We start from the raw sequence: 13,111 nt of genomic DNA, 5'->3' as shown, positions 1-13,111 counted from the left end.
GATTGTTGATCGAACTTGGTGTCTCCCTTTGAAAGTATCATCATAGTGGATCTGCCGGTCCGACGAGCTGAAGTGAAGGTATTCTTTTCACTGTTAAGTGGTGTGTCATTGCAGTGTCTGACGATTGAAGTGAGCACGTGTGAAGATTTAAAGTGGTTTGATACATGCACGAGTATTTGAAAGCTTGATGTTACCAGCACTCTGAAAGCTTAGTCGGAGATCGCCCAGCCCGGTGGGGAACCAAGAATTAATGTGAACATAGAGAACCTGTTATCCGCCCCTGCATTCTGCCATCGCTGCCCTGCGGTAAGAAATCTCAGTTGTTAACTGCTGGATTCTGTACTCACCACTGTTGTTCTGTGAACATAGAGAAACTGCTATCCGCCGCTGCTGCCTGCCATCGTTGTTCTGTGGTAAGAAGACTCAGTTGTTAACTGCTGGATTCTGTACTCACCACTGTTGTTCTGTGAATATAGAGAAACTGTTATCTGCCACTGCATGCTGCCATCGTTGTTCTGTGGTAAGAAGACTCAGTTGTTAACTGCTGGATTCTGTACTCACCACTGTTGTTCTGTGAACATAGAGAAACTGTTATACGCCACTGCATCTTGCCATCGCTGTTCTGTGGTAAGAGAACTCAGTTGTTAACTGTTGGATTCTGTACTCACCACTGTTGTCCTTTGAACATAGAGAAACTGCTATCCGCCGCTGCTGCCTGCCATCATTGTTCTGTGGTAAGAAGACTCAGTTGTTAACTGCTGGATTCTGTACTCACCACTGTTGTTCTGTGAATATAGAGAAACTGTTATCTGCCACTGCATGCTGCCATCGCTGTCCTGTGGAAAGAAGACTCAGCTGTTAACTGCTGGATTCTGTACTCACCATTGTTGTTCTGTGAACATAGAGAAACTGCTATACGCCACTGCATCTTGCCATCGCTGTTCTGTGGTAAGAGAACTCAGTTGTTAACTGTTGGATTCTGTACTCACCACTGTTGTTCTGTGAACATAGAGAACCTGTTATCTGCCACTGCATGCTGCCATCGCTGTCCTGTGGAAAGAAGACTCAGTTGTTAACTGCTGGATTCTGTACTCACCACTGTTGTTCTGTGAACATAGAGAAACTGCTATCCGCCGCTGCTGCCTGCCATCGCTGTTCTGTGGTAAGAAGACTAAGTTGTTAACTGCTGGATTCTGTACTCACCATTGTTGTTCTGTGAACATAAGGAAACTGTTATATGCCACTGCATTTTGCCACCGCTGTTCTGTGGAAGAGAGGTGACACTCAGTTTTGGATGCTGTCCTGTGAGAAGAGAGAGTCCATTGTCTGCTGCCACTCACCTGTAGTCCCTTGGTCTCTGCCCGCCACCTACCGCTGACTACTGCACTCGCTCTGACGGTCATTGCCTCCTGCTTGCTACCTACTGCTCTCTGCTCCCCACTACGAAGGTCCTGGTCTTCTGTCCAATCCCCGCTGTCCTGTGAAAGAAAGGTGACACCCAGTATCTGACGCTGTCCGGTGAAATGAGAAAGCCCACGGTACCATATACTGCTCATTGTTTACCACCAAGAAGGTCCTGGTCCTCCATCTAATCCCCGTTGTCCTGTGAAAGAGAGGTGACACTCTGATGCTGTCCTGTGAGAAGAGAAACCCCACCGTCCGCTGATCCTTGCCTGTGGCCTCCTGTGTCCTGCCCATTACTTACGTCGATCTGCTGTCTGTCATCTGCAGGTCCTGGCCCCTGGAACAATCCGTCCCTTCCTTCCTCCTTCTATTGTTGTCCTGTGAGCAGAGTTACCCAGCCATCGCTTTTGCTTAAACGAAGGCATCCTTATCCCCCCCCCCCCCCCCCCCGTATTGCTCCGTGCAAGGAGGTGATCAACTGGCGGCTGACCGGAGCCTACCTCCGTAGAAGCCCTGTTTCGACGAGTGGCCCCTACGAAGAGTTCTGTGGCAGTGACATTCCTTTAAAGTGTTTTTATATTCAATAAAAAGAATCAAGCTTTTACATCACGTCGTTGTCTGACTCTTGGTGTTCTTGGTGTAGCTCCTCCGGAGTGGTGGTTGTCTTCGGCCCTAGCGGTGACACGTGTGTCCTCTGATTACCACTTGATCATCAGCACCAGCTGATCCCACTCAACTCACCTTTATATGCTCTGTGACTGGTGTCTTGTGTTGTCAGATCGTTGTGGAGTCTACCAGTGTTGTTTCCTGTTCCTGTCCTGTCTGGCGTTCTCCATGTTCAACGTCCCGCCTGGATCATTGTCTCTGTGTTCAACGTTTTCTGCCTGGATGATTATTGTCTCCGTGTTCAGCGTTTCCCGCCTGGATTTTTTTCTTGCCTCTGGTACTCCACGGATCTATTACCTGTCACTCATTCACCACCACCAGGTAGCCCATCAAGGTCCCTGCACCACTCTGCTGCCACCATGTTTATGTATTGTCCTGACCTGACTTTCCTGTTTATTTCCAAATAAACCTATTACTTGCATCTTGCGTCCTCTACTGATTCGTGACAGAATGATCTGACCACTCATGGATGCAGCAAGTGAATCAACGGTCACCCTGGATGAATTCATCTCCCGCAGTATTACACGAATGGATGCACAAGAAGAGAGTCTCACAAACACGGGTCGGGCGGTGCACGCTCTAGTGGCGCAGGTGTCCGAGCTCACCCAACAACTCCAACATCTGAGAGGTCCCGCTGCGCCACCCACACCGCCAGTTCAGCCCACACCACCGGAGCCGAATCTTCAGCCAGAGCCACGCCTACCTGTTCCTGATGCTTATTCAGGAGAACCCAGCTACTGCAGAGCTTTCCTAACTAGATGCTCCATGCATTTCTCGGTGCAACCCAGGACCTTCAACAATGAATGGTCTAAAATGGCATTCGATCTGACTCTACTGACTGGAAGAGTGGCGTTATGGGGAACAGCGGTGTGGGAGAACCAGGATCCATGCTGCACCTCGTTCCAGGCACTCTCCGAGGAGATGAGGTGAGTGTTTGACCGGGCGGTAGTGGGAAGAGAGCCGGCCAGGATACTCGCCAACCTTTGCCAAGGAGACCACTCCATTTCAGACTACTCCATCGAGTTCCGCACCTTGGCGGCAGAGTGCCAATGGAACGAGGAGGTGCAGTGTGACGTATTCCTGCGTGGGCTGGCTGACCGTGTCCAAAAGGAGATCTACGTCCTGGACCTCCCGACGAGTTTGAATGGCCTGATCGAGCTGGCTCTGAAGGTGGATGCTCTGTTGACCCGGATGGAACGACGCGTACTTCTGAACAGACCACCTGGGGGTACTGAGGGCCTATGAACCAGCAGCGGGGACACGGTCAGCCCCGTCTTCGATCACGAGCCCATGCAGGTGGGTAGAGCTTGGCTTTCCTGGGAGAAGAAGGAGAGGCGGAGATCCCAGGGACTCTGCCTCTACTGTGGGGGAGCGGGCCACTTCCTACACGCCTGCCCAGTAAAAGGTCAAAGCCCGGTAGTAACAATGAGGCTACTATCGGGTGGGATATACACCGAGAAGAACTCATCGTCCACGTTCCTCATGGTAAGACTAAGCACGACTGTCAAGCCCTATTGGATTCTGGAGCGGAGGGTAATTTCATGGACCTTAAGCTTGCTCACAGACTTCAGATTCCGATCACATCACTCACTCACAAAATATCTGTCAACACTCTCAATGGTCAAGAACTCCCCAAGATTTCGCTCACCACCGGACCCATCACACTCACCACATCAGGCAATCATACTGAAACATTGTCATTTCTACTCATGGACTCTCCACTTGCACCAATTGTTCTTGGTCACCCCTAATTAACTCAACACAACCCCAGAGTGGACTGGCGCCAGAGCTCCATTTCCACATGGAGCAATCAGTCTTATGAGTCCTGTCTAGTGTCTGCTTGTTCGTCTGTGTCTGGTTCTGTGTTTCAGGAGGAGGCAGTGGATTTATCAAACATGCCCATTGAGTACCTCAACCTAAAGTCAGTAAGGTCCCGTGCTGCTTCTCTTCCTCCGCATCGTCCCTATGACTGTGCCATAGATTTATTGCCAGGTAAGTCTCCGCCTGAAGGCAAGTTATATTCGCTTTCTGCTCCAGAAAGGGAGGCCATGGAGGAATATATTTCTGATTCTCTAGCAACGGGGTTCATCCGTCCTTCCTCTTCTCCAGTGGGGGGTGGGGTTCTTTTATGTGGGGAAGAGGGATGGTTCTCTGTGACCTTGTATTGATTACCGGGGGCTGAACAACATCACGGTAAAGAATACTAATCCTTTGCCGTTGATGTCTTCAGCCTTCGAGAGGTTGCTGGGAGCATCGGTCTTCACAAAATTGGATTTACGTAATGCATATCATTTGGCTCGCATAAGGAAGGGGGATCTCGTCAATGACGTGCTGCGAGATATGGTTGATCAGTTCATATATGTCTACCTGGATGACATATTAATTTTTTCATCTTCTCTCCAGGAACACGTGCAGCACAACCGACGAGTGCCTTAAAGATTGCTAGAGAATGGGCTTTTTGTCAAGGTGGAGAAATACGCTCCTGACAAGGTTAAGGCTGTGGTAGATTGGCCAAGTCCAGATTCCCGTAAGGCCCTACAGAGGTTTCTGTGGTTCGCCAACTTCTATCGACGTTTCATTCACAATTTCAGCCAACTAGCCGCTCCTTTGACTGCCTTGACCTCCCCAGAACGACATTCAGGTGGTCCGATACAGCCGAGGCTGTATTAACCAAACTGAAAGGCTGCTTTGTTTCAGCTCCCATCTTGATAGCCCCTGATCCATCACGTCAGTTTGTGGTGGAGGTCGATGCGTCAGAGGTGGGGGGTAGGCGCAGTACTTTCCCAACGTTCTTCCACAGACGACAAGATGCATCCTTGCGCGTTTTTGTCCCATCGTTTATCACCTGCTGAACCTAACTATGACATTGGTAACAGAGAGTTGTTGGCAGTCAGGTTAGCGTTGGAAGAATGGCGTCATTGGTTAGAAGGGTCAGGGGCAACTTTTATCGTTTGGACCGATCACAAGAACCGCCAAAAGACTTAACTCCAGGCAGGTTCGGTGGGCACTTTTTTTCGGTCGTTTTGATTTTTCTCTCTCGTACCGCCCGGGTTAGAAGGGGTAACGCCTCCGCCCGGTTGGCCACCGAATCGATTGTTTGTGCCGGAGGGATTACGGTCTGACGGGATTTAGTGGTTGCATTGTTCTAACGTGGCATGTCATCCAGGAGTTAACCGCACCAGTTATTTGGTCAAGCAACGATTCTGGTTGCCATTGATGGCTCGCGACATTCACAGTTTTTTCTTGGCTTGCTCGGTTTGTGCCACTGGTAAGACTTCCAATCGACCCCCAGATGGGTTACTCCAACCGCTGTCTGTCCCTTCGAGACTCTGGCCCCACATAGCGCTAGATTTTATCACCGCCCTCCCAGGGCAAGACGGTCGTTTTGACCGTAGTGGACCGGTTCTCGAAAGCGGCTCATTTTATCCCCTTGCCTAAATTACCCTCCATGACAGAGAGTGCACGAGATGTGGTTATGTACATGAGCCAAGGAAGTGTCCGGCATATGGCAAAATTTGTAATTAGTGCTTGTGCAAAAAAACATTTTAGCCACATGTGCAAAATACCAAAACAAAAAGGCAAACCTAGAAGATTGGAGAAAAAAGTCCATGAGACAGAACAACAAGAAGATGCTGAATTGTTTATAGGTACCATCGAAACTGAACGAAGTGAGCAAACAGCTAGCAAATGGCTGCCACAAATGAATACAGTCTATACAATGGAAAGTGAAAACAAGAAATGGACTCAAGAATTCAGAATAAACAACTGCATACTTACCTTTAAACTAGACACAGGAGCAGAGTGTAAAGTGTTGTCCTTTAAAGACTTTGAGAAAACCTCTAACAAGAAAAAACCTCTGTAGAAGTCAAACTGCTCGTTAGTTACATATTCTGGCCACACGATGGAGACAAAGAGTAAGGTAAGGCTCAAATGTGTTAAAAAAAACAATGAGTTTGACCTAGAATTCCAAATTGTAGATGAGGACTCACCAGCAATCCTAGGAAGAGAAGCATGCTCAAAACTCTGACTGATTAAGGTAGGTCAGTTATTTTACCTTTGAACACCACTGATGACATCTCCCCTCAGACACAGTGCTTTAATGGCAGTCTCAAATGCAATTCTCAAAATATCCACAAGATGGCACCATTTATCAGTGAATCCCATATTACAAACCAATACCCGATTATGGAAAAATGCTTAAATATCAATAAAAATTATTATCTGTTGATCAAATCTGGTTCCTGCTACGTCAGCGATACAGAGGAACTTAGATTTAGTGATTCAGATTCATAGTAACTGAATAGTAACTAGAGATTTTGAAGCCCAAAAAAGTGCATCCATCCATCATAAAGTAATCCATAGGGTTAATAAAGGCCCTCTGAAGTGAAACCTTCAAGCGTCTTTGTAAGAAATTCCCTCAGCCAAAAATGCTGCTGCACTGCAAGACACTGGATGCTATTTAGTTATTTAATATGTCAAATGTAAAGTCTTACACCCATGATATGCTCAAGCCTTACCTGATTGAATTATGTTTTTATATTTAATTTTCAGCAGCTGCCATGTTCTTTTAATACCTGCAGGATTGCACCTACATGACAATTAAAATTAGGTTGAACAACGTACTGTTCTTCCAGTTTCACCTCTGATATTATAACAGTTGGGTAAGTTACTTGTATTACTAACTACAAATGACACCTTCAACAGTGTAATTAGATTAATGTAATAATGACTATCTTTAGAAAGTATTGGTCTACTTATTACTAATTACTAAATCCCATATCAACCTCAACCACTTAAACAATACAAGGAGAGACAAGAAACTGCACTTTTAATGCTTTCAAATAAACAATATACAATTGCATGAATTATTCTTGAATTGACCAAAGTGTGTAGAGGGAGAAGGTTACATTAGAAATATACCTTTTAAAAATGTATGGTAAATGTACAGAATTGTTCTATAGTCTAATGCAATTACATCAGATTTTACTTTAAATTACAGTATTTAGATTACTTGGTAATTACTTACACCCAACACAGTATAACAGTAATTAAAATGTAAACTTATGCATTGACTCAAGCAACTATTTTCTCCCTAGCTAACTCTGTCCTTCGCTGCTGGAGCCGATATTTAAATGTTTTTTTTTTTAAATAATATGTGTTCTCCATATGCTTGCAGAAACTCATCCATTTCTGCTGGTGAGAAATATGCAGACCTCTTTTTGTCTGGCGCTGTTGCCATGGTGACTCATAATATCTGCGCTCCATTGATAATGGCTTTTATAGTTGTGGTGCACGCGCTTAACTCAGAGTCAGTCAACTCAGAGTTGACTGAACTAACTCATTTCAGCTGTTCTGTAACCGAAAACTCAAAGTTTCCCATCTCAGGGTAAGTCAACTCAGAGTTCAAGTTTTAACTCAGAGTTGGTTGAACCTCCTTTCTGAAACAGGCCCCAGGTTATTATGAGCACCCAGGGTTAAGTCGCAATAAATAATAAATAAAAAAACATGACTCCCAGCCCAAAAATACATAAATAAATAACTTCATAAACAAAGAATAGCTCAGATAAATGTTTTATTAAGATGTAGGAAAAAAACATGTAAAGTTGAGAGCTTCACAGTAGAAAGACCAGTGGGTGTATAAACGTCAGGCTGACCCACGGCCCACAATAACACAAAAATAGTCCATATAAAAAAAGACAGAATAACTTATATCAAAGAAAAAACTACACTATTAATGCCATCCATTCCAGTGAAGACAGACAGAGGATCCTCCTCAGGACACACAACATATACAATAATAAATGCATAATATAAAAGAACAAATACACACATACACACACACTATTTCTCATGAGCTTGATGATCAGTTTCTGAACACAGCCACAGATCCAGTTACAAAAGTTAGTGCACACTTCAGGTTATTTTAAGTTTTTATTTGTATCTTTTTTTCTGAAATGATACTTTTTATATCCACTGTATGACCAAGTAAAACAAGAAATCACTGCTTACCACCTGCGCTCTTAATCCTTCAGATGAAGTTAATGTACAATATGAAAAGGAATATACTTAGATTTTTTACTCTGTAAAAACTTTTACTTTTTTAACATTTCCAAGGGTGCCAATAATTGAGCCACGCACATTTTTTCCCCCAAAATTTGTTTTGAAAGGCTTAAAAGTGTATGATACAGTATGTATTTACAGTTTGAAAGGCAAATGAAATGATACGGTAGTTTACTTACTTTTTGCTATTTTACAGATATGAATTATAATCAGTGACAAAAGGCGAAAGCTAAAATAAAATGAACAAAATAAAAAGATAAATAAATGTCACAAAGAAATAATAAACATATTTGCAAACAGAAGTGGGAAAGATGTTTGATAAAGTGTTAGCTGCCATGGGTTTCAAAAAGTGAAATACTAAATGATCTGCTATAAAGGAATCACAAAATCATATAGCATGATATAACAACGTTATCAATGTAAAAACAAAACACAAAGCCGTATATAGAAATATGACTTGTCTTGTTAGCTCTAGTTCTAGAATCTAGATGTGGAAAACTGAAGCATATATAGTTAGGTCAGACTGCTCCTCATTAAAGGCTGGGCCTCGTCGTGGGAACCCGTCAGGAGCCTCTGCAACTCTGGATACATGGACTCATTCTGCTGAAGAAGAGAAGCTTTTACTTCCTAAACATCACACTTGAATTATGTGTTGCTGCTAAATATGTGTTGCTATTGTTGTATGGCTGCAGCCACAAACCTTAGAGACCCAGAGGGATATGTGCAACCAATTTAAGTCTTCCAGTAAAGTGTATGCAGGCTGCCTCTGTGCCGTTACACACACACACACACACACACACACACACACACACACACACACACATATATATATATATATATATATATATATATATATATATATATATATATATATATATATATATGTACACTACTGGTCAAAGGTTTTAGATCTGTAAGATTTTTAATATTTTTAAAAGAAGTCTCTTCTGCTCATCAAGGCTGCATTTATTTGATAAAAAAAAAAAACCGGTAATATTGTGAAATATTATGACAATTTGAAATTACTGTTTTCTATGTGAATATACAGTAAAGTGTAATTTATTTCTTTGATCAAAGCTGAGTTTTCAGCATCATTACTCCAGTCTTCAGTGTCACATGATCCTTCAGAAATCACTCTAATATGATAATTTGATGATCAAGAAACATTTATGATTATTATCAAAGTTGAAACCAGTTGTGTGTGAAAGTATCAGAATTCTTTGATGAATAGAAAGTTCAAAAGAACAGCATTTATTTTAAATAGAATATTTTCTAACATTATAAATGTCTTTACTGTAACTTGTGATCAGTTTAACTCATCCTTGATGAATAAAAGTATTGATTTATTTTATTTCTTTCCCCCAAAAATAAAATTAAAATTCTTACTGACCCCAAACTTTTGAACGGTAGAGTTTAATGTTACAAAAGCTTTAGATTTCAGATAAATGCTGCATTTTGAAATGCATGTGATGAAGGCATTGCTGACATGGCCCAGAAGAACAATCAAAGTGAAAAAGTTTGCAGAGTCCTCTCCTATTCCTCTTGTTTGTTTATGAGCCTCTTGGTAAAACAATTGTTAAAGTAATTCAGTGGGACAGTTTACGTACACTGAAATTCTCTGCTTGTGCTGTGGATGGTAATTTTTAGTGTTGCATTAATTTTGTTTGTGTGTGTGTGTGTGTGTGTGTGTGTGTGTGTGTGTGTGTGTGTGTGTGTGTGTGTGTGTGTGTGTGTGTGTGTGTGTGTGTGTGTGTGTGTGTGTGTAGGAAGCACATTCAGTTCTTTTTAAGAGGACCAAAATAATTTATGTAATTACTGAGTTTTGCAATTTGTGTGCCACTTTTTGTAAAATGCAAAGGGGAAGGGCAGGGCTGGAAACCTCTGTTGACTGTGTGTGACCTTCGAGTCCTCATGAGAAAACATCAACAACACAGCCACATGGGGGAACTTTGGAAAACAGTTGTCATTTAACATTTAACTTGAATCTATGTTCCACAAGAAGAAAGCAAAACACTCCTGGACAGAGATATCTAGATATCGGATGTTTAAATGGTTTTCAATGAATAGGATGCTAAATATCATTTTAGTTTTAATAAGATTTTCCCAATAAATAGGCATGGTGTCCTCCATGATTCATGTTCAACGCGATGAGCTCGTAATCACGACTTCGGAAGCAGGAGATTTCCAATGGCACATGAGGGCAGCATAAATCCCATGTTTTAGTGACGTGATACATAGCAAAATCCTTAGTGTGAAATTAACACTATTCGATGTCTATATGGGTCGAATCTACAGAGTGTAAAACGTAACACTGAAGTGTTGTAGAAAAATTGATATTTTACTTTTTTTTATTAACTTTCTTAGACATTGTGTGGTTTTAAGCATTCGTTTCTCTTCTGGAATTTATGTATGTTTGTGCACCTGGCGTAAGCAAGACACACACAGTAAGACAAATGGTAACTTTAACTCTTTCGGTATGGAAGATAATTTAGCCAAGGGGGGTTAGAGGGGTCATTCTACTCTAGATCAGCTAGATGTGGCCATGCTGGGCGAGTGGAAAACTGCAGAGGAAAGACCTTGAAGAAGGAGTATAAGAAGGGAGTTTCCTGGGCTGGGTGTCAGGTCTGGCTCACGTCACGGGGGAGCTGCTGTGATTTTGTGACTAAGCCTCTTACAAGAGAATAAATATCTTTTAAAATACAATTTGATTCTTGGTGTCTCTTATGCAGTGATGATGATTGTTTAATTATTGTTTTTGCCACAACAGAAGCAACTGCAGTTAATGAGATAATTAAGTTATGATTGACCATTAGTGATGAACACCTGCTGTTAACAAGCAGGATCACAGAGGAACAAGTCGACTGCACATAAAAGAACACATTAAATCTCTCAGAGGAGGATTAAACAACTCCAAAACAGCATTGCTATCTCCACTTATTACAATACACTTTGATTTTATTTATTTAATGTCTAAAGTTCTAAGTTCTTTATTGTAATTAACAGATGTTTAGCTCTAGTCAGAGTTGATGTTTTATTGAATATGTTGAAAATGTCATTTGAAGTCACCATTATGCTGATTAGTGTTTCCTTTAGCAATCGAAATGTTTCCTCTTTCAGCGATTGCCGTATGTTTTCAAAGAACATGTATGTAATGCTAAAGAAAGGCATTGGCGAGATGAGAAAGCAGTTAAGGTTAAGCTTGTGTTTTCACCTCAGGAGAGTAATGCAATGTGCGGCCTGATCCAGAGGAGGATATCATTCCTGACGAGTAATTAATGTATTCTCACTCACATTAGTTAATGTGTTATTTTTACACAAACTTGAACACATTTTACTAGTTGGGCTTTTGCCAAACTATGTTGCCAGACTGAAATGTGAGAAACTGAGTGAAACATATTGAAATATGAAATATATAGGCAGATTGTGCCTATATATTAGGTGACAGAAATATGAATATATAAATATGCCACTTTACATTAAGGTGGACTTCCACAGGCAAGGCATAACTATTGTTATTGCTCATACTTAAACTTTGGCACGCTACTCCTCCCGCACCGCTTGTCGTAGACCCATGAATGAGGTGTCAAATCGACCGGTTTATCGAAGAGGTGTGCTATGACCTTTCAGTAACACTTTATAATAACTGCACGCTATTAATCAGTGGGAAATTGATGTTGAAAAGACATCAAATTGATGTCAAAATCAATGTCAAAAAATGGTCACATATGCAAATCAAATTGACGTCAAAACCAATCCATGACACTGATTTGATGTAAACTGAATGTCAAACATATTGACCTGCATATACATAAACCAGTTTCAGTGAGGGTATTAACTTTCTCTTTTCACCCTATTACCACTGGAAGACATTGCCTTTCAAACTGACCATAAAATGATATGTATCTTGATCAAGTCTTGACTAACTTTTGACGTCAAATTGATATCAAGGTGCCTGCTGTAGTAAACAGTTAATTCATCATTTATAAAGCATTAATATACATTAATAAGCAGTTTATGAATACAGCTATAAATGCTGTATTATTGATTTAGAAGCATATCTATAATGTTTTTAATAATTGTATTTTCATACTTTATTAATGATCAATTTATCATTTCTAAATGAAGTATAGCATTATTAACAAACCAATTATTTCGGAGTTGTCAGTGATTCATAAGATCACTTAAGTGTAAGTAAATTTTGTAAATTCAGGAGTTATAAAGCATTTAGTAGAGGTCAGTTCACTATTTTTGTGAGCTCATCTAAAGTGAGGACTAGTTATGTCTTGTAAAGCATTTATAAAGGAGATTTAAAGACTCACTGATCTTCTAAACAGAAAAAGGAAACAAACACAACACAGTGATACAGAACATAGAAATATTAAACTGAGCCTTTAAATCTCCTTTATAAATGCTTATACAGCAATATGTAAAAAAAGGATTCCTTTCCTTTTGTTTATCAAGATGAAAGTCTCAAACTTCAATAATTATATATATACATATATATATATATATATATATATATATATATATATATATATATATATATATATATATATATACATATACTGTATATATATTGCTGTGGTTAGGAATCACAACCTTTTTGCGGAGTATCGTGTGTAAGAAGAGTGGTTTCTGGTAAGCAACATAATAAAAAAAGTGACATGAGTCATGTGATATTTCTGAGAAACCCACAAATACAACACCCTTCAGTCTCACTATAAGTCTCACTATTTTTGCTGCATCCTGAAATAAAACAGGAATCTGGTTTTGAGTGAAATAAGGGCCAGATTTACTAAACAGAGCAAATTAGCGTGAGAGTGCAATTTCAAAACAGCGCCGATGGGAGCGGAGAAGTTCTGTGCGTGATCGACTGATGACACGCACATTAAAGAACAGTTGGGTCATTTCTTTTTGGGGTGGTAAATAATGGTGCAAACACCAGAACATTGATGAGCGGTCTTTTTGTTAATCTACTTGA

General features: G+C 41.0%; 1 protein-coding gene across 3 annotated transcripts in view; it reads right to left on the bottom strand.

The window, feature by feature from the left end:
* Positions 1 to 7,623: 7,623 nt before the first annotated feature.
* Positions 7,624 to 13,111, bottom strand: part of csf1rb (colony stimulating factor 1 receptor, b) — a 33,344-nt gene continuing 27,856 nt past the window's right edge. Inside the window, exon 20 of one of the 3 annotated variants that reach the window (XM_081390499.1) lies at positions 7,624 to 8,730. In XM_081390499.1, coding sequence (XP_081246625.1) covers positions 8,644 to 8,730 — 87 coding nt within the window. In that variant the 3' untranslated portion in view covers positions 7,624 to 8,643. Of the gene's footprint in view, positions 8,734 to 13,111 lie in introns of all 3 variants that reach the window. The other 2 variants (XM_081390498.1, XR_014031917.1) reach the window with 2 other exon arrangements.

Source organism: Scardinius erythrophthalmus (assembly GCF_964197995.2).
Source record: "Scardinius erythrophthalmus genome assembly, chromosome: 17".
In the NCBI taxonomy this organism is placed as follows: Eukaryota; Metazoa; Chordata; class Actinopteri; order Cypriniformes; family Leuciscidae; genus Scardinius; species Scardinius erythrophthalmus.
Note: the sequence above shows the minus strand (reverse complement) of the source record. Positions and strands in the feature narration are given on the sequence as shown.